The sequence below is a fragment of the Acanthopagrus latus genome, chromosome 11 (genome assembly GCF_904848185.1).
Source record: "Acanthopagrus latus isolate v.2019 chromosome 11, fAcaLat1.1, whole genome shotgun sequence".
Classification (NCBI taxonomy): Eukaryota; Metazoa; Chordata; class Actinopteri; order Spariformes; family Sparidae; genus Acanthopagrus; species Acanthopagrus latus.
In genome coordinates, this window is record NC_051049.1 from 1,838,764 (window position 1) to 1,866,574 (window position 27,811).

A 27,811-nucleotide genomic window follows, 5' to 3' on the forward strand; every position below is an offset into this window, starting at 1 on the left:
AGAGCAGAGAGTTCACACAGGAATCGCTGGAGGCCACGTTTGTTTACAGACTTCTTTTATTATTCATATTTCCACACCATGTTTCCATTAAGCGACATTCATCTGGGGGTCAGTTCAGGTCATCGCTGTAAACTAACCACGTCTGCATGAGATGCTCTATGCAGGGAGAAGGCACTCGGTGGAGACGGCGCTCCAGCTCAGGTGTCCAGACTCAGACCGGTCTCTACGGCAACCGCATCCACACGACAGGCGGATGTCCGTCGTCGCGCGAGTTAAGGCACGTGGAGGCACCACGGAGGTACGTAAAGGCACGTTGATGAGCTACTTCTTCAGTTAAAATCCTTCAGTAGGTCAAAAGATTAACATGTGCCTAAACTAAGACTTCAGTGGTATTGATCAAGCTGATCGATAAACAGTCTAACATAATCAAATATCTGTTACTGTGATTTCTAGATTAATTGGTGACACTTCTGTTGCTAGAGAACATTTTTCCCTGAGAGTGAGATGTTCAGATGGATATCAGTCTTCAGTATCAGTGAAGTTTGATGAGTCTGAGTCATTATGATCAATCGATGATGAAGACGTTTGGGTGATGAGCTAACCGGCCGTCCTCAATCTGGGGATTAATACACGTATAATTAACATATCAATAAGCTTCAGAGTGACGATAAGTTTCACTCCTTTATGTGTTTTCAGTTATAAATTAGATTTTCGCTGAGAGAAAAAGGCCGTAAATCTGTCTAATCCTGATTACAGTCCCCACTTTTATAAAATGTGTCAGTATCTGATAATGCTGTCTGTTTTTTTGTAACTGTACAGAATACAGCTTTGTTTCTCTGTCACTGTTCCATGTAATTTGTTGAGGGGTCGACTGATATTCAGCCGCAGCAAAAATGAAACTCTGCACTTTCAAACTTCCAAATTTCAAACCAGGAGTGATTCAGTTTGTTCAGTTACTTTACCTGAATTCTACTTTTTCTGCTACTTTGAACTTCCTCTCCCCTTGATTCATTTGATAAACTTAATTACTAGTTAATTTGCAGATTCATGTTATTTTATTGTTGTGGGCGGGACATTCTGTGAGACGACAGTGTCAGAGCCAACATTAGTTTATAACTACTGAAAACACGTGATCAGTTTGTAAATGAAGATGCGCTGTAATGAAATACAATATTACCCAATTATGTTCCAGTAAATATATATTATAAATGTGACGTGTTGTTGGGTTAGCTTTTTGCTGCAGCATCCAGTCTTGATGCTAAGCTAGGCTAACAACGTCCTGACTCCAGCTGATGTGAGAAAATTTAAAAAAAATTGATATCCATCTTCACATCTTACTCTTAGAAAGTATTTTCCAAAATATTTATCTACCGCAGCACAAGTACATTTCCAGAAGATTCTTCACAATCTTGATAAAACATTTCCACATCCAGATTTTCTAAAACAATTTGGTGCTAAAATAATCGTAGTGTTAAGAAACAAATCCTGTCAGAATGAATCAGACCTGTTGGTTTGATAGAATGCTAATATATTGATATGTTAATGATTTGTATAAATAATTTACAGTAATTTCATGCATATGTGGTTTTAAAAAAAAAAAGTTCGTGAAAGTGTCTGAATGTTTCCCAGGAGTCTTTCTGTTTCTGCTCGGAGGACCGTGTTTGAACTTCAGGACAGTTTGAGGAAGCGGATCGTGATCTGGTTCCTTCAGCAGAACAAGCGATGCAGGTGCTTCATTCCTCTTTTGGAACTCCATCGGGGTAATGCTGCACCAGCTCCTCCACCTCGATCACCTCCACCACCAGGTCCCGGATCTCCTTGATGGAGTCGAAGGCCTGGACTTCAGGGCTGGAGGCCGTTTCCTCCATGACGGGATCAGAAGAGTCAGAGGGTGTAGCAGCTCCGGCTGCCTCCACATTCGCTCCGGCCTCGATGTCGTCGCTCGCAGCTTCAGTCTGGGCCGGAGGAGCCGGTCTGTCCTCAGCCGGATCATCTGAACTCAAAGCTAATTTGCTGGTTCTCTCGTCCTCCAAGACGTCAGAGGTCGTCGAGACTTCATCCTCGCTGCTCTGTGTCACTTTCACCTCTTCTGTGGACTCGACATCCGATGGAGCCACCTCGCTGCCTACTGACACATCCAGAGAATTTGGGTCTGAGACTGCATCTGGTTCTGCCTCCTTCAGGCTGACGTCTGCAGGTGAGAGTACAGCTGTTTCACCACTAGAGGGAGCCTCTAACTTGGCTTCTGAGCTTTCACAGTGTGTCTGTACTTCACTGTTGGCTGCAGTTTGGGACTGAGCACCTTCTGCTGAAGTGTTTTCTGGTACATTTGTGGAATCAGGAGCTTCTGTCTGTGCTGCTGCTGCTGCTGCTTCTACTTCTGTCTTTACATTTTCTACAACAGCGGGAGTTTCTGACAAACTGATTTCTGCTTCTTTTGGGGCGTCTGTGTTCTGAACCAGAGGCGCAGCAGCCGTCTCCACTTTTTCTGTTTGGACGGAAGTTGATTCTATGTTCACTTCCTGTGTCTCACTCTGGTTGGTTGTCGCTGCTAAAGCTGTGCTCTCAACAGCAGCCGGAGTCACAGTTTGGATGATATCTTCTTCTTTGGGTGCCTCCTGGCTGACCGCGACGCTCTGTGCTGCCTCTTTTTGCTCCACCTTCCCCAGTGGCGTCTCAATGACTGCCGCTCTGTCTGCTGAGGCTTCACTCTGCAGAACTCCGTTCACTTTCTCCTTCTCGGGGGTGGACGGCTGGCCGTTCACTGCAAGAGGAGACACAGGCTGCGGTTCAGAGGAGGTTTTAGTCGGGGAGGCGAGCGCCATGGCGGGGCTGTTCGGGGTGGAGACGGACGGGGAGGAGAGGCTGGAGCGGCTGGACTGACTGAGCAGGTCTCTGCTGTCTGTGAACAGGTTGTACTTCTTCAGGCTCGCTGCCTCCTTCACCACTGCAGGACGAGGAGAGAAGAAAGGGTTAAAACCACCGCTCCATCCCTGTGAGGTGGTGTTCGTGTGTCTCATCAGTGTGAACACAGCGTCTTACCTTTGGAGACCTCCTTGTCCAGAGTCTGTAGCAGGATGCTCTCGTAAACGTTGTCAACATGGATGAAGTTGGAGTGGTCGGCGTCGCTGAACTGTTCAAGACCCTGAAGCTCCTGAACAGACACACACACCTGGGTCAAGCTTTACGGTGTGTGCATGATTACATTTGATTACTTTTTCTGTGTGTGTGTGTGTGTGTGTGTGAGACTCACAGTTTTGCAGGTGGGGGCCAGGTTCTTCTTGATGAAGGGCAGCGTGATGGAGACGAGAGCCTCCCTGGAGATCCTCTTCCTCACTGTGCTGCTGTCATAATCATATTGCTGCAGAACACAGAAGAGACTCTGCGTCATGTCTCAGGTGTGTTGACGTCACATTTTCATTCGACTACAGTTACAAAAATGTATTATCTCATTGTTTTCAGTGACATTCTGACCTTGAGCACTCTGTGTTTGGCCTTTTCGATGGCGGAGCTGGCGTTGTTGGGGTTGTCCGGGTTGTCCTGGACGGCTTTGTAAAGCAGCAGCTCGAACGTGTAAGCTGCATTCTCCATCAGCTGAAACACACAAGAGGGCGAGTTCAGATCAGATCAGACGGCTGTTTGAGGCCCCAGAGACAGAGCTGGAAATCCCATCTGATTCATTGTGTGTTCACACAGCTGACAGTTTCTTTGTTTTAAGTCTGAAACGCTGAGTCAGTGCATTGAAACATTACAATCACCAGTGTGTCAGAAATGCTGGCTAATACAGTGACTCAGAGGAAATTCCTCCGCCCACTCTGAGCTGAGAAACACGAGAGCTGAGCTGTCTGACCGCGGAGGAACTGAATGAAAATAAATCAGACGTGAACTGTGTGTGTGTACCTGCTGCAGGTCGATCTGAGCGCTGTGAATCACTCCTGTGATGTTCGAGAAGCCAAATCTCTCCTGCAGGTGCTGCAGCTTCTCCTGCAGCGAGCCGATCTTCTGGTAGCAGCTCAGCAGGTTCGGTTTCGCCATGTCAGAGAGAGCCTGACAGAGAGAGGAGGGGGTTTGAGAGAACGGCCTGTTTAGCTCATGCAGCTGCCTGAAAACAAATTTGCTCCTTGAACGATTTAGTTGGTCTCATTTTAAAACGAATGCAGAGGAACTGCAGCTACAGGTTTGTGTGCCTCCTGGAGGCAAACAGGGAGGAGCGCTCAGAGAGTTTAACAGCTGGATCTTTCACATTCATGACATTTCTCTCACCTCACCACAGTTTTATGTACAGCTGTGATGCAACAGTGGTTGCTGTCATAGCAACACCTGCTATCAGTCAGTGCGCACACAGCAAAGTGCAGCCAAACGCAAAACAAACTCAGCAGCGAGAGTTAAATGAGCTGCTTGGGTTTCACACAGAGTTATTGTGATGCAGCAAACAACTACTGTCATCTGAATTCATTATTTGATCTACAGATCATCAGAAAGAAAAAATAAAGCTCAAATATTTCCAGTTTACTGTGACGTGAGACAAAACATCTGAGGCTGAATCAAGAGAACATTTGGCTACAATAGTGGTCGACAGCAACTCCAGTGATCCCAGTGATCCCAGTGATCCCAGTGATCCCAGTGATCCCACACTCCTTCATGACATCCAACATCTGTTTTGATCGAGAGGTTTCCTTACTGACAAACCTTTTTGAGTTTCTCTTTGTCTCCTTGCAGCAGGACGTCCTGACACACCTGGTCCATCATGGTTTCACTCAGCTGCCGTCCCTCCTGGAACCCACAGCTGATCGGCTCCATCAGTTCCTCCAGCACTGAGCCCAGATACGGCTGGACGGACTCGGAGCACAGCTTCTCTGCCGGCTCCGACACTTTGACTGAAGACAGAAAGAAAATGTTAAATGTTACAACCGACCTGAATCGGCTTTGACGAGTCAGAGACATTTATCGTGTCCGTGGAGGAGCGGAGCTGTAACCATTAATACAATTATTTGTTTGTTTCTATAGAACAAATAAATAATAAATCCAGCTGCACGTTGGCTCAGATTAAAGCCTTCTGAATCTGACAGAAAGAACATCTGCATCTTTGTGCGAACACAGTTTCATCCATCTGGCCTCGGCTGGTCTTTCACCCAGAGCCAGTTTCATTCACATTTATCACAGAGGAATGCAGCTCATCCTGTGTGTGACAGCACTGAGTATCAGTCAGACCAACGGGAACATTTACCTCGGATTTTTTCCTCCAGTTGCCGCCTGGACTCCAGGATCTGGTCCATGTCGGAGTGGATCAGGACCTCCTGCTGCCGGACCGATATCCGACAGTCCTCCTTCAGCGCCGAGAGTCCCTCCAACAGATGCTCCTGGACCAGGATGTAGGCCGCCTCCACCGTCTGCGTGCAAACAGTGAATTTAAATAAAGTTTCTAAATCTTCCTAAGGAGTGACTTCATTTGTCCGTTACATAAGAGCAATAATTCAGGGAAAGGCCTCCAGCGTGAATGCATGATGTGTGTTTTCAGACCTAACTGGATTAAATTTGTGAGCCCATCAAACAGAACGCTGTAATGTACATTTAAATTGATTTAAAAAAAGCTCTTCATGTGCCAATTTGCAAATGAGACCCACATTTCATTTGCACTGACATCAGTTATAAATTCCAGCATATTTCTGCGAGACTCACAGCGAACCAGACTCTCTTCTTCTCCGTCTTCTTGGCTTTGAGACGAGGCAACATGTCTTTCTCAAGAGACGGCAGCAGCTTCTCCATCACCAGGTTGGCCATCACCTGCAAACACAGACACACCTGGACTGATTATTACCATTCAGCAGATACATTCACCTTTTTATCCCAACGATTAATGAGATGCTTCCATTTGGCAGATTAACCGAGTGGGTGTTTCATTTCACACCGATTAATTTAGAGAATATGCAAATTTTACTACTTTAGTCTTACAAACTGGATTGTGACTCTGTGCTCCTCTTTGAGATGAAATGTGCATTAATGGTGCAGAACACAAAACACATTTGTAACGCTGCATTTTCTGGAAAGACATAATTGAAATTTTGCCATATTTGGTTTTGAAGTAGTTGAAATACTGAAGGTCCCGCTCAGCTTGGGATCAAATTACTCTTAACTAAAAGTGATTCTCAGTCCTGGATCAGCATCAAAATACCAGATTTCCTCCAATCAAAAGTGCAAAAGTTCATGAGAAAACAGCTGAAATATTCAACAACTGCTAATAATTCTGGATCCAAACCAAATCTGATCTAAGAATTTCAGCGAGGAGCAGCAAGAAACACAGTAAACCTCATTGTCAGAGGCTGAACTGTTGATGACAGCGAGGTCCTGTTGCTGTATTCAAATTAAGACTGTCAGTTTACCACACACCTGTCTGTCAGGTGCAACAGCATGAAAACACGAGGTTTACAGAAACATACATCAGGTGCTCAGAGTCTCAGAGCTGCAGCCAGTCGGAGTGATTTGATTTTAAAAACAGGCTCCTTACTTTTGTTTGATTTTCTTTCCCAACATCCTAAGATTGATTTCAACCAATCAGCGAGACGAGACAAAGATGTAAAAGACGTAAGAAGCCGTAAACAGACAGAGAGGGAGGCTGGAATGTGGAGAAAAGGCGTGTTAGTGTCTCGTATCTGCAGAGAGTTTCTGATTTTCTCTCTTTGTTGCTGCTCGGGACGCTTTACCAACCCAACATGTGTCTATTTGACGTCCTGGGAATGAGACTCAACAATCAACTGTCTTTGTGGTGCGTTCAGGAACAGCTGGGACAAATCCTACTGATTCTACCTTTAACTTTAATAGTCTTTGAATTCTATTATCCAATATGAAGTGACAGAAACAGATCCTCTCATTGAAGGAGCTTCTACCTGGAGACGCTACAGGTGAAAACGCTGCAGTCAGTTTTCAGATTTTGGTCTTTTTTTTCACAGCAGGAGGAAAGAAAACATTCAAAAATGCACATTTAGGTGTTTAATTTAGTTCAGATTTCTGTTATGTTACACATATAGTTTCAGAAAACATGTGAAACAAACACAATATATCTATTAGTTGGAATTTTTTTTACCCTACCCACCTGTCTCCTCTTACATGAATATTGTTCTTGAACATGTGAGAGAACCGTCTTCACACACACACACACACACACACACACACACACACACACACACACACACACACACACACACACACACACACACACACACACACACACACACAGTAACCATCTATCCTGAGGGGTGTGTTGAGTCTGACCAGTTTCAGTCTGACTGATTTATGATTTGGCAGCTGTTTTAAAACCTGCTGATATTGTTCGAGTTGTATCTGCTGCCAACATTTCACTCATTCCTTTCATTTGTCACCTGTGACTGGCAGGCATTGTGTGTGTGTGTGTGTGTGTGTGTGTGGTTGAGGGAGTGTGTGTTGAAAGCTATGTGGAAGAAAAAAAAGTGCCAGTGAGTGCAAACACAAACGCTTCGGCATGTACGTTTACTGCACGTGTGTGGAGCAGAAAAAACAGGAAATGTCTGACTTATTGCTCAAACAAATTGACTTTAAATTGTGTGTGTGAGTGTGTGTGTGTGTGTGTGTGTGTGTGTGTGTGTGTGTGTGTGTGTGTGTGTGTGTGCCTTCCTGTAGTCAAACTTCCCTTCACCTCCAACTAATGTTGAATAAACACAATGCAAGCGAACAACAACAACACCACAATGGAGCGTGAAAGCTGCCATTCTGTGGGAGGATTCCTGCTCAGAGAGGAAAACAGAAACAGCAGGAAGCACAACAGAGAACAGAGAGGAACAAAACGACGAGAGTAAGAACGACTGAGAGCTTCTCTCTCTCTCTCTCCACAGAACATTAAAAGCAAACGGGGGAGATGATGCAAACGAGCCGTGACTCTGATTTGTTCACTCCCTTCATGCAAATACGCTGCAGCCTGTAAACAGGAAGCTGCTCTCCTGTTTCTGACTCTGAACTCCAGCAGGTTATAGATTTCAAGTTAAATATATGATGAGGAGGTTTGAAGCCCTCGTGACGTTTAAAAATGAGGACTGAGTCGCTGCTGATGCTGGTTAGACTGCATTTCTCCCTCCTATACAAACTAATTGGGAGGAGGGTTGTGTACAGCAACTCACAATTAATCAATCCGTTGCAAAAGCTGATACCTGAGAGCAAATCTTTAAAGAAAGACAGAGCAAGACGTCACCGTGAGTCAGGGTGACACTCGCTGCAGCTGTAACACGTCGGCCAGCGCTGCACCTTCACAGAGAGTTTAACCCTCAACATCACACTGAGATTATTCATCTAGGTGGAGAAGTTGTTGGGTTTGTTTCCGCTGTCTTGTTTCTTTACATTTTTACCAGCGTTAGTCAAAACTCAGCCCAAGCTCCCTACAAACACAGTAAAAGTAAGAAAATACAGGCTCCGAAATGTACAAGTGTAGGGAGGAAACGTCAGGAAAGCTGTCAGATAAATAAACACTCAGCAGGTACAAGTACAGTAACAAAGTGTCCGTACGTACCCTGACGTCACTTCCTATCAGCATGTCCCACGCCTCGTAGCTGCCTTTGTCCTGCCTGTAGAGCTGGATGGCCTTGAGGAAGGCCTGCACCTCACACGTCTTCTTCTTCAGGAAGTCTGACGGAACACACACACACACACACACACACACACACACACACACACACAGGCATGTTGTTATGAATGAACTACCATCATGCTGTGAATTCAGTCTGGTGTGTGTGTTCCCTGTGATTAAGCGCCGCGATGTGACATTCATAAATGTGAATGAGATGGAGAGATTCATCAGTGTGCTCTCGGCTGCACCCCGGCGCTCTGCATCGACCTGATTATAGTTCTCCTCAGTGATTCTGGTGTGGCGAGTCTGTCGTCATGGCAACTGTCGACAGTGGTTCAAGTGATGCTTAACAAACCGCAAACGTTTCAAACACTCGCTCCTATGATCGTTTGTAGCAGATAGCAGCTGATCACAGCTGATTGCTGAGCTGCAGCAGAGATCATTCGTTCGACTAGATACAGAACTACAGACAGAAGACGAGTCTACACACGAGGCTGGACGAGCAGGCAGGCCAGAAACAGGCAACAGACTCTCGGCCTCGCCTCCTCTCTGAACGTGGAGGGAGATGCTGGTGCCTAACGTTTGTTCCAGCCTCCATCAAGCTGATCTACTGGAACGCTTCATCTGAACGCAAGAGAGCAATGTGCGATTAAAACACAAGTAATTTAGCACTTAAGCTTCTGTGTTCTGAATGGTGGATCAGTAAAGTGTCCAAGAAAGTAGAAGAGAAATATCTTCTCTGTCCTGAAGGTCTGTGGTGGTCTCACCTTGGTTCTGGTGTCTGATGCAGTCTGACAGGATGGAGAGGAAAGCCTCTTGTTTGGCTTGTTGCCTGAAGCAGAAGTAGGAGTCTCTCCTGTAGGGGAGACGCAGGTAGACAGGAAACTGTCCGGGCATCCCAGCCAGAGGAGGAGCAAAGTCCTCCTTCACACCTGAAACAGAAACACAGTGTATGTATGAACGTGACGTTTAGTTACGTTGTGATCAGTTCATGTTTTTAATTAATGACAAGACAGAACTTAATTTACAGCATTGGCCGAATTTACAAGAAGGTCCAAATAATGCAGAATGAGTCAGAGACAGAGTTTCACAGAGTTTATAAAGTGTCTCCAACTCAACAACTCACTAAACTGACACATTTGTTAAGGGAGTCTGGGGACTTTCTCCACGGGGACAAAGAAGTCGCCTGTATTGTTCCTGTTTAGTGTCTTTGTAACATGTGACATGTTTAGATCAATAACATGTTTCTTCTTTGGAGTGTAAATAAAGGTAAGACTTTAGCACTTCACACACAGAAGCATGCAGCAGTCCGACTGTTTGAAACTTGCCATTTTTCTTTGTCTGTGCTGATTTTCCCTCTGGACTAATGGCAGGGGGTTCAGATCACCTGTGCACAGAGTGGGGAGACTGACTTCTGATTGAGGAGCGGAAGCAGCCAATCGGGGTGCACCGTCTCTTTGTGAAGGCTTAAAGGAGGTGGGGAATGACTGACAGGTGGCCTGCACCCTCAGTCTGAATCACTCCCTGATGCTTTACCATCATCAGTCCCCTCTGACTGTCAGCCACGAACTCTGATTAGGCCCTTTTTTGTTTTCCCACAACTTTGAGTGAGGACACTGATATTTGGGGAAAAAAAATGGCGACATCACGTGGCGTAGATCGCCTCTGAAGGACTCGCCTTCAAAGACCGCAAAGGCCGGGTCCTTCAGAGGATGCAGACCCTGAACTGAGACACAACAACTGCTGCAGTGATGTGGACACGTGTGTCCTGCGTCTACTCAACTGATGTCCTCTGAGAAACAGGAAGTAGAAGAGGAAGAGGCCACAACAGCCAGCTGAATGGATCACACACTGTCTGATTTATGAATGAAAACAACATTTCATTGACGCTAAACATGCCAGATATTTACAAATACAGTAAACCTCGTCTTTGTCGGGCTTAAAAAAAAAGTCCCCAGACTCCCTTAACAAATGTCTCAATTTACTGAGTTGTTGAGTTGGAGAATCTTTCTAAACTCTGTGAAACTCTGTCTCTGACTCAGTCTTCATCATTTGTTCCTTCTTGTAAATTCGGCGAATGTTCCACATGAACTTCTTTCTTTCTTTGTGTAAAAAAAAAACATGGAGTCTGTTTGTCCCAGTGCTGTACGAGTTTATTTGCATACAAAGCGAGGAAGTGAGATCTGATCACAAGTGCTCACTCAGACGCAGATTAACGTAGCTGTGAACTGACAGACTTCTGTCCAGATGTTGCCAGCTGGTCTGAAGCATCTCCACAGCTTTTATGTGTCTCAAACATTAATGACCAACGATAATTTTTCACCTGCAGCCCAGGAACAACGACTGAGTGAGGCTGATTATTGGTGATAACGGAGTAATGTGGAAATTAAATGTATTATGTAACTTTAGCTTTCTGCACATTCGAGCATTAACACTTCACGCATCATCGTCCTCAGAGCGCCGCCGGCTGTGAGCTGCTCTCTGTAACAGACCGTCTGCATGAACGACCTCTGAGCGCTCGCGTGGGACGTGATCCAGTTTGTTAACGAACAGACAGGATGAGACTTCCATCGAGTTGAAGGAAAAGGCCCTCGGGTCAGGTGTCAGCGCCACGGTGTAACAACAAGATGTCTCTCTGCTTTACGAGACGTATTAATCGTCCTCGTCGGATGTTTTTAAATCTCTTTTCCTGCGTGTTTGATCAGCTGCCGTCCTGCAGATTAACATCCATCGTCTCAGCATCCAACATCCCAAAAGAACAGGTTTAGGAACTGTTTATTCTCTTCTATTTTTATTCTATTTTGGCTTTTTAACTGCTTTTAATCAGGATATCGTGCTCCCTGTACATGCAGCTAGTGTTGCTGTGAGTTTCAGAACAGTGGAGATTGTTTTTCAACTCACGATCGAGTTATAAAAGAAGCTCAGTGAAACCGTGACAGTCTTGTTTTCTCTCTTCTCTCTGAGAGTGTTTCTGTTTCACTTGTCTCCTCGTCGCTTGTTCTGAACTTATACTGTACAGTTTGTTTTAATTTGTACTTTTTGCAGCTGAGATTCTAATAAAGATCCCTGGAAGACAGCAGTCACTGTGGAAGCTGACGGGGATCCATTAAAGATTTCTGATTACCGATCAGTGAGGATCAGGTGTGTTGTCGCAGGTCATCCTGGTGGTGATCAGGTGTGAATACGCGTTGTGTAATGTGATGAGTCGTCTGATTCCAGGCGTGCTGCCGTGAATAAACAGTAACTACACTGGAACCGTCTGCCTGTTCAAACCTGCCTGCACTTACAGAGAAAACCACGGATGACACGGTGACAAGACATGAGATTAAAAGGAATATTCCACAGAAACTCATCAAACACGAGGAGCGTTGTAGAACAATTTCACCCAAAAGCTGTTTCCTGCTGCATCTTGTGCTCTGTGTCGCATGTTTTCACCTGATTTGTGTAACTTAATATTGAGATTTATGTGTCAAACTGGAGTTAAACTAATTTTGCGTTGGCTGAATCAGCAGAGTCCTGCAAAATGTTCTCACTGAAGTTCCTTCAGTCCTTTCGCTCTGCGGACTCCCACCTGAGCTGCTTTTAGCTCTGTTGTGGGTGGAGTTTGTTCTTCAGAATCACACTTCAACTTTGTGTTTTCTTGGATTTAAGATGTGTAAACAAAACTAAAAGAAAACTTAAGAGTGAGCCCGAGTCTAAAGAGCCGCTGGTATCACTACAAACTGTTCAGTGATCTGAATGATAGACGGTGATGATGAAACTTGGAGTCATTTTCTTTCTGTTCTGCAGGTTAATCTGTAAAATAATAAGTTTTGAGTGTGCGGCCGCTCAGTTCACTCTTATTTTTATCCTTCTAGACGACGACAGACACTTTGAGAGCGTGTTTGTGTGCAAACAGCAAAAACGTATGTGATTACGTGAGAAGCTCGTCCTCTGTGGAGGTTCACGTTTGCTCAGCAGACAATCGCCTGTTTTCACAACACTCACGTCTGAGGCTGAAATCATCCTGATGATCGGCAGGTGATCAAACACCAGGTGTAGAAGAACACACTTTAAATATCATTTTAAGTTTGATGCCGCCAAAATAAAAATACATACAGAAAATCACTACATGGCTCCATAAATTCTCCACGACGTGATGAACGATAACATTTACTGAGTCTTTCACTCACTGGTGTCGTCAGGGAAACACTTGTCCACCATGGACATGTACTTCTCCTCCGTGGTCAGAACAGCGCCGCCTGTCGGCAGCAGCTTCTGGCGTGGAGGAACTCCTTTAACAAAAGTCTGACGAGACAAAAGAAGAAGAAGGAGAAAACAACAGAGGCTGTGAAATTACACTTGGTTTTGTTTTATGGGAGCGTAAAATCAATCCTTGTGGTCGCGCTCACCTCCAGGCTGTCGTGACACTCCAGGCAGTAGTTGGCTCTGACCACCAGGTATCGATCCCTCCACTTCCTGGTTTCGTCAAAGAAAAGGACGGCGTCCTCGTACAGAACCTCGGCCTCCTGAGGAGCCTCCTGGTCCACACACAGAACACACAGATATGAATACGATGCTGAGAATCTGATCTGTGCTCTGTCTCACTCTTAGAAATAACTTATATTCAGAAAGAGGTTAAATCCACACTTTTACACATCCTTTATAAAATTATTTTCTCCTACAAAACCCCTGAAATGAATGATTATGTCCTATGTAGGGACCACTGTAGGTAAAATAAAATAATAAATACAATAAATAAATACAGATCCTGAGGATGGCGGGAGTGTGGAGAGAAATTCAAAGAATTATGTTGTAGATTTACGAGAATATTTATGTATCCTGTCTGATTTTTCCTCATAGATTATGATCTTAGAAATGTAGATAAACTTCTAAATCTTCTCTGTTTATGTTGCGTGTTGGTGCAGCCGCTAACCAAACCTCCTGATTGGCCCGTTCTAAAGAGTGACTCGTACCCTCTGTTTGAGCAGCTGCGTCATCTTCTCTTTGTGCTGCTCCAGATCATCTTCGAACTGACAGAAACAGGCGGTGGAGTACTGCTTCTTGTAGTACGGACTGAACGCCTTCAGCTCAGCCTCGGCCTCGCCTGCAGGACCACAGAGACAACAGGTAGCTTTTAAAGTCAGGCTGACTGGTTTCAGTGGTAAACTTTATTAAAGAGCTTTAAAAGCAGCGATTATGATGGAGGATCTCTGCTGAACAGTGTGACCCTGGAGCACCGGGTCAGATTTCACACTAACAATAAGAAAGAGGATGCTCGGCAGGGCGGAGGATGAAATATGAACCAGGAAGTCTAGTTTGAAGCCTCTCAAACACAATGACTCCATGTTTGTCCTCGCTCGAGACCAGATTCTACCAGCATGGTTGTTCACGGCTCAACCAGCTGCTGAAAGGCTTATTTTTATTTTTATTTAGGAAGTGAATCAGCGACTAATTTGAAGTGATTCAGACGTGAGCAGGGGGGAAAACTGGGGAGCAGAATTAAGGTTGAATGAATCATTCGGGAACAATAACGTACAAAAAAATGCTCCAACACCAACAAGGCTGCCAATAATCAGGGAAGCAAGAATTATTCACAAAGTAAAACCACATGTGGAGAGCGAGCTGGACGGGCAGGAGAGGAGAGAGGAAACAGATCTGTCCATCTCGTTCTCCACGTCGTCATCAAAACAGGAGAGAGCTGCTTAGCTGAGTATGAGTAATTATTAATCACTCAATGGCAGCTTTGTATTTGACCTTCAGACTGATCACTTCAGGTGTTCCCTCTGCTTCCAGTCTTTATGCTAAGCTAGGCTAATCACATCCAGCTCTGCTCTCAACACACAGTCATGAGCTCGACGTCCATCTGAATATTTTCAAGCCTTGTCAGATTAATCTGCAGAAGTAAAACCAGACTCGACTCGAAGCTGAATTTGTCAGAACTGCTGAAAAGTCTTTGGACGTCTGTGCAGCGACTCATTTGCCAGAAACCCACACACACACACACACACACACACACACACACACACACACACACACACACACACACACACACACACACACACACACACAGAACAGTTTTCTGAAAACAAAACCTGAGCTCATCTTTTTTTCTATCTCTTCTTCTGTGCTGAGAGCAGCCAAAGTCTTCCTCCCGCCTGGAGAACAAACACCAGATGATATCACACAGTAATCAGGTCACTGATGCTGCTGTTACTGTCTGTGAGGAACTTCTATCCAGATTACAAGCGTCCAATCAGACTCTTTGTCTCTGTCCAAGTCTCCAAGGCCACTCTCACTTACACAGCATCAACCAGATCCTCTCCCCTCCCTCCCCTCCCATCACCCCCTCCTGTGGTTTGTCAACCTCCGGCTGCTGGCAGCACATTCACACGGTTACTGAGAGGAAAGAAAATCCTCTCTGATTTCTGCCTAACTGGGACAGATTCCCGACACGCAGGGATTCAGTTTCTACGGAAAAACAAATGAATCTCGGCAGCGAACAGGTTCCAGTTTCTGCATGAACGGCTGCAAACCACATCACAAAAAAAAAAAAAGAAGATCTGCTCGATGAGTGTTTACTCAGACTTAGACGCTCAATATCCACAAACTATTACAGGTAATTCCCACTGACACATCCTGCACTTAAAGGATCAACATGGCTGCTGTTTATTCTCTCACTGTACTGTATCAGGGTTGACGACGGGTTCACGGCTCCATCATTATCTCTCCAGGACGTCTTACGTCAGGGGAAGATGACGGTCTCTGCACATCGCTATGGCAACAGAACCTGCAGCGCTTCGTCACGTCTGGGCCGAGGATTCAGGAGTCGAGAAGTGAAAACATGTGAGAGTTTACATGTGGAGAAACAAAGTCTGTGAGCATCTTAAGGTTGGATACAGACAGACGACCACATGACCCGACAAAGAGCTCTAATCATCGCTGGACATCTGACAGTACTGGAAAATGACATTCATCGCCAGTTCTCCAGAATCCTCCGTGCACACGTCCTGAACACTGTGTGCAACACAGCCTCTGTACACAGGAACACCATCACAAAACATCTGGATTCTCCCAGCAAACATCCTCAGAGGTTTTCTTGTTCTGGTCCAGACGTTTGGAGGATCCATCTGAAATCATCAGGGTACAACTCTCGAATGAGACGACATCTCTGTGCACTGGAGCTGGAGACTGTTAACGACGGGAGCAGGATATCCACCGTGATGAGCTGATCAGAGGGGAAAGGCTTCGTCGGGCCTCGTCAGGGTCAGCGGGGAGACGAGAGACAGCGCTGACCTTTTTACGCGTCGCATTGTTTGAGACCGAGGAAAAAACAAGGAGGTCCCCTGAGATCCTCCATCGAGCTGCTGATGAAGAAACAACCTCTTCCTTACTTCCACTGTGAAACACAGTCCTTCAAAAATACACTCAGAGACACATTCAACAGGACAATTCAGTTTCAACTGAAGCTGTTTTTAAAGTCAGCAGTTTGGTTTACATCAGATCTCTGAAGTGTGTGAAGGGATTGTTAGCCAGCCGTCATGTATTTAATGATCGCAGATTTGGGATAAATAAACCAATAAACTGTTGGTTTGTAATGTGTTAATGCCTTATAATGTTTTTTTTTTTTACATTGATTACAGTGTTTTCAAGGAGTTAATGATCCAAAGTTACAAAAAAACATTACAACTACTTTAAACTCATAAAGATCTTGAAGATGCAACATGTAAGAATCAGCGTAGACTGTGGCTGCTCTTAGCTAGTTAGCTCAGTTAGCTGCTCGGCTAGCGGCTCAGACTCGGAGCTCAGGGACGAACGGAGGGCAAGGCTACACACAAATGTTTTAATTTTCTAAAGTTCCAACCAAAATTCTTACATATTGCCCCTTTAATTTGATGGTTAAAGAGGTTTTTAAAAGCCCAGATTTACCAAATAGCATGAAATCCATCCCCTTTAAAGTTTACGGCCCCTGAACCTGCAGATAATTCATTAAAAATACATATACTATAAATATGTTGCAGTAATTCAATTTTAGCATTTATTATTGCACAGTATTTGTGTTCATCTTGCTCTTTCCACATCTAGATTGGTTCAGTCTGGGCTGCAGAGTCTTGGAGACATGGAGGTTTGTGCCTCTGAGCTGTCAGCTGGGGCTCACTGAGCACTGAAACAGTAAATAACTTTTTTTTTTCCTCGACAGAAAACATCATTTGGTTCCTGGATGTAAACCAATCCCAAAGATATTTCCAATGAGACAACACCCGGTCGTCCACAGACAGAACCAGAGACTCTGCTTATGTAACCATGTAAACTGCAGCCTACTTCAGTCAGGTTGGAGGTTCACATTTTTCCAATAAAGAAGAAGCGGTGAGTCACTCGGGGGCGATCGTAAAAAAGCTGCAGGTTTCATCTTACAGAGAGAACGCAGAGCCCGGACAGAAATCGTAGTTTATTTGTCAGCTGGTTCGGTCGTCTGTGGCTGCAGCTGGGACACAGTCGATCGATTTCTCCTCTCGCTGTTCACAGACGATTTGAATGGTCGTGACGTCAGTGCTGATCTGACCGCTCGGCTGCTGTTAATGCAAATACAACCAGCCGCTGTTTGTTTAATATATTCCCTTTTCAGGTTGAATGGTTATATGCAAACACTGGACGGAGGGAGGAGGAAACATCCAGACACACCTCGAGATGGCCTTTATAATGTAACCTCTTGAGGATTGAATCTAAAAGTTTGTTACTCTGGATCTGTTTACATCTGAGAGCAGTGAATCAGAGAAGAAGTGAGAACTGAGGCAATGTGTTCAGACTGCCAGCACAGATCTGTTTTTTGGTTTATCCAGATTGACAACACAAAGAACAAGTCTGTGGATCCAAGCTGAAGTAAATCGGCTGCTCTGTCGACGCCGTGATTGTGGTACGTAGTGACAGTATAATCTGGATCTTTGCATCGTGGGGACCACTAGAGTCTTTCCCCGACTGAGACGGCTTACGTCCGGTTCAGAACCGCTAAGTTGAACCAAAATAATAATCAATGTCTTCATTTCGGGCCCCAGTGCATCATGTGACGGTGTAATTACACAGTTCAGCCACTATGACAGTTGACTCCAAAGCCGGACGCTCTTCAAGGGGGACTTGACACCTTCGTGGTTACCACAGCAACCACTGTTGGAGATGTCTGGACACAAAAATCTGATCCGATCACTTCCAAATAAAGTGCCGACATCCTGATCTAAGAAACAAGTTCTGAAACGTGTTTTAAAGTTCCCTGACAGCCTCCACATGAAGTCCTGCTGACCTACAAACCGGTGTCTCTCTCGCCTCACACGTCGCTGATCGACGCTGTTTTGAATGTCAAATGATTCGTTTAACTCACACGGACACTGAGAGCTTTGTTCTTATCACCTTGTGCATAATCAGCTGCACAAAACCACAGTTATCAGAAACCGCACACGACAGCACGCTGCACACAGCCGGCGTTCCCTAAGAAGGTAACAGGTGTATTCTGGGGGGATTTGGAGTGATCGTTGCCTCAGCTGTTCAACAGAAGAGCTCAGAAACACACATCAAAATACACACCAGCCAATGTTAACGATGGATATTTAGTAAACAGGTGGGCGCAGTACCTGAGACTGCGGACCAGCAGCGCTACCTGTCGGACTCAACCGTGAGGAACAAACGTGGTGATAAACATTTAGCTTTCAGCCTCTCCGGAGTGATTCCTTCATCACAGGTCAGACGATGTAGATACGTCAGGTTTTAGCTGTCACCAGAGTTAAAGACGTGACATGATGATACTTCCGTCTTTCTGAGGTTCCTTGAGCTGAACCAGGAAACAACTGGCACCAATACAACTTGGTGTTGCCAAGATGGCTGAGGAGTTCAGACTTATTAATTCTTTACGTACAGAAAGAAATACGTCCATTTCAAACACTTCCAGGCGTCCTTCACGTTGGCGTGCATGTTAAACACGACATCCCTCACTGGAGGGCGCCGCTCAGACTCAAATCTGCCTCCACTTTTACTTCCCGATCTTCTCACAGCTGTTCTGTAGTAACTGATCGACATCATACGGATGTTTAAAACCTCTCACCATCTTTCAAAATGTCTTCCTCTTGTCCCGTGGTCGCGTCTCGCTTCAACTACTCGGCTACACTCCTCACACCCGAATCATTTTCACAGTGTGCAGAAAAACTTATCTCATTAACATGATCACTGATGACTCACAGTCGCTGCTTTGTCTTGTTGTTCAGGACGATTCTTATTAATCAGCAGGACTGAAGCCATCTGCCTGCTTCTCATTTTCTGTCCTTTGGCACCAGTAAAGAAAAAAACAGTTAAAACTGAATATTGTGCGGAGCGGCGAGCACAGATCGTAAAGATATTATATGATGCAAAACAGACAAATACAAAATCGTCATAAAAGCAACATAACTGGGTCGACGGACCGCAGCAGAGCCGTCACACAGCCAACGTCGGTGTTTACATGCAGACTAATAACGTGGTCACACGAACCACAGACTGACATTATGTGGACGACATTATGCTCATAGTTGGACTTCACGTCTCCAGTTTTCTTGTAACTGAAGGGCGTTCCAGCCTGTAAACACAACGTTTTAATGTGAGAACGGGATCGTGACACTCTGCTCGGCCAGCTCGTCCCAAAACTCAACGTCCACACAAAAACAAAACAAAACAAAACAAAACAGGTTTTCTGGTGGTTTAAGAAAGTTTTCGTGTTGTCAAATGTGTTTGTCTGAAAGTGGATTTCTGTCAGGAACTCGGTGCTTTCTGCTGCTTTTGTGCCAGGAAACTCTTTACGATGAAGTAATTATCCTCACATGCCTCACACACTCACATTTTACATTTCTTAACAGTCCGCTGGTTAAACACTTCACTGTCTAACTGTTTATTCATTGATTCTTGTGCTCAGAGACACAAAGATTCAGAGAGATTCAAATAGTAATGACGTGTTTTTGGTTTCTCATGAATCGGCTTTCAGGTTGTATCAGGAAACAATAATATAACATGGATATAACAGATATATTGACATCACTGTATTTATCCTCTGAACCCTCTTGTGTTATTAATTATTATGATGCAGAATCAGATGCTCGTGGTAATTCAGAATTATTCAATTCTCAGTGAAGTTTACAGTAAGTTTCAGTGCACAGATTTCATTTTAGACAATAAAGTCGTTAAACTGTAAAATCTGCCTCTAATGAGTCTTTGTCACATGTGTTTGATAAACACATCTCAGGGATCATGATAAAAAATGTGAGAATCAGCTGATAAATCAATATTGGAATATTTAACTTTTCAGTACCGCGTGTTTAAAACAACATAACGTGCAGATCTACAATCAGAATTTTACGTTTTCAGTAACAAAATGTTTTGTGTGTCGAGTTGGACAGAAGAAGTAACCGATCCTTCACCTGAGAGACGTGAGCTGGTATGTGAACTATGAGTGAGGGGTGTGTGTGTGTGTGTGTGTGTGTGTGTGTGTGTGTGTGTGTGTGTGTGTGTGTGTGTGTGTGTGTGTGTGTGTGAGTGTGTGTGTGAGTCACTGGGGAAACCTGCTCCTCCACCTCCAACATCTATACCATCAGGCAGGAGTAGAAACATTCCGTCTTCACAAGTTCTCACAGGTTCTTTGCACGTTTCATCAGTCGTCTGAAGATGAAGTCGGTCAGTTAAAGAGAAACAAATAAGACCAATTTAATTACTGAAACACTCAAACGTCTCATTCGTCCACCAGAGCTGCACAATCCTCCTAATTCATTTCCAAATCCTGTTTAGATATTTGACTGTGACCGGCACCAAAACACACACGGTGAAAGATAATCTTAAATGTTAAAGGACCAGTTCAGTCTTCGTCTCCTCAGGTGAAGTTTTCATCGTCCACAAAACGTTTCTGGAGCTTCACAGTAAGACAACACTCGAGGAGGATCTCATTCTTACGAGTGGCGCTCGTTCAGTGAATCGTCTTCTAATGAAACCAATCTGCAGGATCGGATGTGGACGGCTCGTTAACTCTGCTGAGCTATTTCACAAAAGCAAAACTAAACTTGTAACGAGAAAATAACTTGTGAATGCACTCACGATTTATCAAGTCGCTGTCAGCTATTAATACAATCTGCAACTGTTTTAATAGTCGATGGGTTATGGGACATTTTTCAACATTTTCAGACCTTTTCTTATGTTACAAACCAAGAAATCGATCAACTGAGAAAACAATAGATGGATTATTCACAATGAAAATAATGGCAAGCTGCAGCCCAGCAGTTAAACACAAGGTCACTTCACCTGCACACACTCAAATGTTATCTTACGTCACATCTACTAAAGGTTCAACCTGTGAAAATGTGTAGATCTACTCAGGATCAGTCACTTGGTTCTTCTGTGCATTCAAACAGTGAGTTGTTGCATATCTGCACAGTGACGTCGTGAATATTTCCTTCTGAAACACGACACTGAGGCAGGACAGTGTGTTTGTGTGTGGGGGTGATTTAACAGCGTACAGTGTTGAGAAATCGGCGCTCGCTCTGGATTGTGAACTTTTCTGAGTGAGTCTCCAACGTCTCTCAGGAGAGTAACGATTAAAAATCAAACACAGGGAGATGACAATGAGCTCAAGAGGAGAACGTCCCCCCGCTGATGTCTCAGTGTGTGTGTGTGTGTGTGGAACTTTAACATGTCCGCACATGTTATTGTTTCCACACACACACACACACACACACACACACACACACACTGTGACATGCAAACACACATGATGACGGGGTGAACAGGTATGCAGACACACTGCTGCGGACGTCTCTTAAACAGTTTCAAGTTAAATCTACACGGCGAGTCAGAACTCACAGATACACGCATGTTTAGAACAGGCTCAAAGTGTTTTTCAGGACAGTAAGACTAAAAAACACTCAGAAATAATGTTGTAATGTTTTTCCACTTGCAGGCCAGCTGCTGGGACGACTCCTCTGAGCGGTGGTGTCAGGAGGAAACACCCGAGACGACCGACAAGTCGCTGCAAGGCAGAAAAATGTCCCACAAAAACACAATGAGTGTGTGAAGAGGAGGGGTGTGTGTGTGTGTGTGTGTGTGTGTGTGTCGCAGCATACAGATCAGATCTGACCAGACTAAAAGCTGAAGTGTATGCATCAGTTAATTAATAATTGATGACTGTCTTCTGTCAGCTGAATTATTGACAGGACTAAGACGCTGCACGGCGCTTTGAGCTGAATGCTAATGTCAACGAGCTAATGTTGACGCCGTGTTGATGCTCACAGTGTTGGTCTGGCATGTTAGCATACTAGCAGTAGCTAAACACAAAGCACAGCTGAGGCTGATGGGAATGTCGTCAGTTCTGCAGGTATGGCTCATATTTTCCTCTGGCGTCACACAGAGAGCTGGAAGTTCACAATCTGACAAATCATTGTTATTCAGCTACAGTTTGACAGCAGCTAATGTTAGCATACGTTAGCTGTGCATCGTTGATAACTGAGAACTTCATTTCTGGCTCTCCTCAAGTTTCAAACAGCTGAAACGTTGAAAAATCTCCCCGATGCCGCTTTTAGATTTTCACCGTTCGTTGCTGTCACGTTGTGCAGCTCTTGAGAAGAGTCTCGGAGTGTTGGAGAACAGTGCTGAGGTGTTAAAGGGCGGATGTTCAGGAGTTTTCAGTCTTCCAGATAAATGAACACTTCGCTCCGTTCTCGAATGCAATTAGAGCTGCACAGAGAAAAGGTCGCATCAATAAACATCCCTCACTGAGCCGACAGCGTTTATTAGCCTGATGTGATTCCACTGACAGGAAAGATGCTCACACACTGTGATCATTAGGGAGTAAACTGCTTCAGAGGGGCGTCACCATTTAAAAGCTTTTCTGAAACACTCATAAACTCTCTGATCCGTCTGTCAGTGACTTTTACGAGCTGCGGAGCCAGTTTGACACTCACATACCATCATACCAGGACGATGCAGAAGAAGATCATCACAGTCTTCTGAGTTTCTACCTTCATCTCTCGGTGTTTACACACAAAATAACCTGCATACAGAGCTCAACTTTCAGCTGTAAGATTTTGAAAAACTGCATCAGCACTGACTCACACAGACACAAGCTGAAGACGGACAAACGTTTGTGGGAAACCGTCACGGCTTCGATCTCGGCTCTGGACGAGCTGTTTGCCTGGAGACAAAATTCCCCTGACGTCATGTCAGAGGCTCGTCCGTCCTGTCTGAACTCAGAGCAGTCACACTTCTGCACATCATCGTGCAGTGAAGCAGCAAATGATGCTGATAGGAAGGAACAAAAAACAAAAGGTGTCACGGTGAAAGCGTCTGAGTGGCAGCAGGTTCTGCAGTATTTGTATTTGTGGTATCTATTTACTCGGTGGGTCGGGGCAAACAACAGGTGGGGCTCCAGCTGAGAGCCGGAGCAGCAGCAGTTTCCTCTCTTTGTGGAGAGCTGAGCATTCAGATCTGAAGGGGGGAGGAAAGTTTCACAGACTCGCAGCTCCTCTGAATATCTGAGGGATTGTGTAATGGCAGCTGGAGGCCGAGTGACACAGCATGAAGAATGGCGGCACACTGACAGCAAAAACAAGACCGGGAACGCCAGAAACTCTACAGCCATGACAGAGAAATCCAAGTTACTATAAAGTTCTGCACACGAAGACAAATACGGGCCTAATGTAGCGCTGCGCTGAGCCGAGTCCAGTTTCCTCAGAGGTTAGAAGGAGATTCTTCAATCACACTGACGCTTGTTTTACTGCAAGCTGTCGGTTCTGATCCTTAAAGCAAGCAATACATATACAAATAAGAAAAATAACAGAAGTCTGCATGTGTGACACAATGAGATTCATCAGAATAAGTTGAGAATCATCAACAGGTGAATCCAAATCAAATCGTCAGGTCGGTGCAGATTGGACCCTCGGAACACGTGAGTCTGATCGGTGACGACGAGCTGAAGGAAACGCTTCAAACTGTTGAGTAACGCAGAGACAGATGTTCCACCCCGCTGAGCTTCTCTGTTTTCCCTCTTTTATAAAATATGTGGACGATAAACACGAGTCACCTCGCTGCCAGATGTTAAAGACACTCAGATAAATAAATGTCTTCTTCATCGTCCCTGTAAGGAGCCGTAGATTCGTGGTTTGGTATCCGTATTTTGTAGAGATCTACATGTTCACGGCTTCACAGAGAGAAATAAAAAACACATCTCACAAGCTGAGCTCAGAATATCTCCCGAGGATCCTTAAAGCCCCACAGAGACACGCTGGAGCAATTAGTGAAATATGGCCTCCACCGCCTCATTATCAAGTTCTTACAGGAAGAGCTGAACATTCGATTTTAATCAGAATTCCACATCAGCGTGGCCACTTTCTCTCATCGGATTTATGCAGAAACAACAACAGAAGCAACCCCGACTTTGATAAAGAGAGTTAAACCACACGGCCTCGCCAGCGCAGTGTGTTCACACTGTGTTCAGCCTCAATCCCCCCTGAAGAAAATCACTTTCATGGACTAAAAAAAGCCAAATCAGCCTCGTCTCCAGGATGGAATGTTGGCGGTTAATCTTTCTGCCAACCACAGATGTTTATGTTCATACACAAGGTGTCTTATCATGCTCACATTATATGATTATTATCTGACTGTCAAACAGCAGAGGGAGGGGACGGAGGTGGAGTATATCTGAGAGGACACCACAGGATTAATGAATGCATCACAAGCAAGTGTTTTTACAGGACACCTGCTGCCGTTTCCAGATGTTACTGTGGCAACCAAAAGTAGATATTTTTCACATAAAGTCAGACAATTTCCATCCATGAATGTCCCGACCGAAACAAGTATTTTAAGCCAAACCATGATGCTTCCGTCACCCTGACCAAGTGGTTTTTGAGCCTGAACCCAACCGGAGAACGAACACAGCGCTGTGACGAGAGAGAGGAACAGAAACATTCAACCAAAACAAACCTGAAGTTGCAGCAAAGGGAAACGTTTTGCAGAAACATACGTTGCTAACATTTACTCTGGAGATTGGGTTTGTTCAAATAAAGTCACACGAGTGGGAATCAAACAGCAAAGAGTTTCTACATCACACAGTCCAAACACTGCAGAGGGACACGGAGCGGACAAGTGACATCATTCCATCGAGGGACCGGCTGCCGCCAGAACTGGACTGTCATCTCAGCCCAACCCAGAAAACTGACATTCAGCTCCCGAACACACCCTCCCTCCACCCTTCATCCTCCTCCCTCCGCCCTCCCCCCTCCACCCTCCACCCATCACCCTCCACCCTCCTCCCTCCACCCTTCATCCTCCTCCCATCACCCTCCTCCCTCCACCCATCACCCTCCACCCATCACCCTCCTCCCTCCTCCCTCTGCAGACTGAGACAGAGGAATGTCTTCACTCTGACAGATGATGAACAGAGTCACCGCTCCGACTGAGTCCTGCACCAAAAACAGCAGCCAGGAAAAACTGACGAGGCAAACATGCAAAGCTGGGAAACGTCCAGAGTCTTGATGCCACGAGCTGCTTTCAGCCCGTCACACACTCGTCTGACGGCCTTCAACATGAACTGTGTACTGATATCTGCAGTCCTGCTGAGACCCAGCAGACTCTCTGAAGCTTCCTGTGTGTCAACATCAACGCATTTCCATCATTTTCCACTTTAGCAGACACGCTCGGTCACAGGTTTTTTTTTTTTTTAAACTTTTCCATTTACATTCTGAGCATATGATACTCTGTCCTGTTACCACGGCAACAGCAGCAGCAACGCAACCAGCGCCAGCATCAACAGACGTGGCGGTGTTGTTTCACAGACGAGCCTTTTTCTCCGGCTGAAGGAGACCTGATTATTCTGCATTTTGAATCACTGTTGCACTTTTGTCTGAGCTCTCTTTTGTCTCGTCGCAGCCTTCTCTGACTTTTCACCTTTATTTTGTTTTGTTTCACGGAGCTCTGACCCCCCGGCTGTTGTTCAGGTGACCCCAAGAAAGCTAGAGCGGCCTCCATCCTGCACACCTGACCGGCTTCTGAATGAAGCGCTCAAACTCTCTGTGATCAGTCGGTGGACACAGCAGCCGTTCAGTCTCGAAACAAACCAACTCCAGCTGATGATCGTCAGACTAACTTCAGGTGTACGTCGTGTCTCATCCTGACTCCTTTTCCTCCATACTGACCGATCAGAGTGATTGATCACCCGCTGAATGAATCAGGGAAATCCTGATGAACATCAGCACTCCAACAATTAATCAATTAATCACTTGGTTGTTTGCTTTGATAATCGATTCATCAGTTTGAGTCACTGCTCTGATTCCAGCTAGTTAAATGTGAATATTTTCTGCTTTCTTTCTCTGATGTTACCAATCGATTAATTGATCATAATTTCAGCCTAACAAAGGGTGTAAACAACATGTTTTCAATCCAGTTTGGGACCTCGGGGGCTTCTGGAGACGAGCTGCGTGGAGACATCTGATGTTTCTCTGGTTGTTTCTCTGTTTTAAATCAAATCTGCTGCTGCAGTTGTTCAGCAGAACGCTGCAACTCTGTTTCACTGTGAAGCTGCAGAACTGTTCTGGACTACGACACTTCACCTGACTTTCTATCATCAGGAGGAGGAGAGGAGGACTTTATAAATCTGCTCCTTACATGCAGAACTTGCCTTAGAAACATGATGATTTAAAGTTTTCTTCAGTATCACAGTGACCCAGTGACAGTTATTTGTACTTCCACAGGTTCACTGCAAACAGGAAGTGCTAACAGCTAATTCAGCAAAGTCTGAATGGAGTTTGAGTCTTTTTCTGTTTCTTTTATTTGCTGTTTTCTGTTTTAAATCAAGTCTCCAGCTGCTTCAGTTGTTTGGCAGAATGCTGCAACTCCGTTTTACTGTGAGGTGAAATAACATCGTCTCTGCTCAACACTTTCTCCTCAAGTATTTGCGATTCGCTCTGTGAACACGCAGGCCTCCATCCATGAATGTACACGTGTCATCACCTGTGCATCATGCACACACAATAAAGAAAGCAGGAGCATCGTTTGTCCTCTGCAGCCATGAGTGGACAAACCCAGCAGCAGAGGACACCGCAGACAGGAGGAGGGGAACAGGTCTTGGCACTTTTCCTCTCTCACTTTTTTCCTCCCCCTGCAGGACTGGAAAGTCAGGAGTGACCTGATAAACACTGAGTGGAAATAAGTAAACGCTTTAAATCCCTCTGCGCGTCTCCATCTGTCAGACAAACCGCCCGGAGAGCAGAAAAACACACGAGTGGAAGATTTCTGCGGACAGACGCAACAAAACCAGACTGGCAGGTTTCCACTGAGAGATCCAGATCAGAAACAACTTCAGGTGAAAGTATTCATCATTCTTCTTCTCAAGAAAGTAAAACATAAAAATAACCACACTGCATTTATAGATTTGAGTTCAATAAATGAATGAGACATTCAGATGAATCCGGACAGATCACGCTTCCTCTGAGGCGCAGGGAGGAAAAGGGAGGAGCGCTTTTCTATCCCATGTCCACTAATCACCGACAATTACACGTTCAGCTCCGCGACAACACAAACCGGAGAGGAGGAAGTTTGGCTGTGAGACGTTATCAGAACCGAGCCGCCGTGTTGGAGCAACACGTGTTGGAGCGTCCTCGGCGCGTCTTACCTCTGATGAAGGCGGATTTGGTCTCATCCAGCAGGCTGGACGCGGAGATCCCCATGGTGCTGCGGCAGGGAGAGGATCCACAGGTGGGCTTCAGTCCTCAGGTACTGACACCGTCACATCGGGCTGTAGGAGTCAGTGAAGGAGGAGGAGCACGGCACGGCACGGCACGGCACGGCACGCCCTCCTCCTCTTCCTCCTCCTCCTCCTCTTGTGTCATCCAGGGACGCTCAGGCAGAAAAACCAGCTCGCCTTTTCTTTTTTCTTTTCTTTTCTTTTTTATCTTCCCCAAGGCGCCTAAAAGTCACCCGGGATTATCTTTGTTATTATATTCTTTGTAATTATGGTGATGAAGATTAATGACACTTAATCTGAATAAACTTTATTTATGAACCCGCATCAGCAACATTTACAAATAAACTCAAACAATAAACACCAGCGGAGTAAAACCTGCAGAGCTGGAGGGGAAACAAGCAGGAACCAGATGTATGGAGGACTGATGCTGCCAAATACAAAACAATAATCCCATCAATAAATGATTCAATGAATAAGTAAATATAAGAGCGTGATGATTATTTATTTGG

General features: G+C 45.1%; 1 protein-coding gene across 1 annotated transcript; it reads right to left on the reverse strand.

Moving 5' to 3' along the window:
- Window positions 1-38: 38 nt before the first annotated feature.
- On the reverse strand, window positions 39-27,497 carry niban1a (niban apoptosis regulator 1a). Its single transcript, XM_037115803.1, has 14 exons — window positions 27,231-27,497; window positions 13,546-13,676; window positions 12,982-13,110; window positions 12,763-12,877; window positions 9,358-9,522; window positions 8,534-8,649; window positions 5,680-5,784; window positions 5,228-5,390; window positions 4,690-4,877; window positions 3,901-4,047; window positions 3,475-3,594; window positions 3,254-3,361; window positions 3,043-3,154; window positions 39-2,947 (listed from the first exon to the last, which is right to left on the reverse strand). The coding sequence occupies exons 1-14, from the start codon at window positions 27,283-27,285 to the stop codon at window positions 1,734-1,736; spliced, it is 2,868 nt and encodes a 955-aa protein (XP_036971698.1). The 5' UTR covers window positions 27,286-27,497; the 3' UTR covers window positions 39-1,733.
- Window positions 27,498-27,811: the final 314 nt, after the last annotated feature.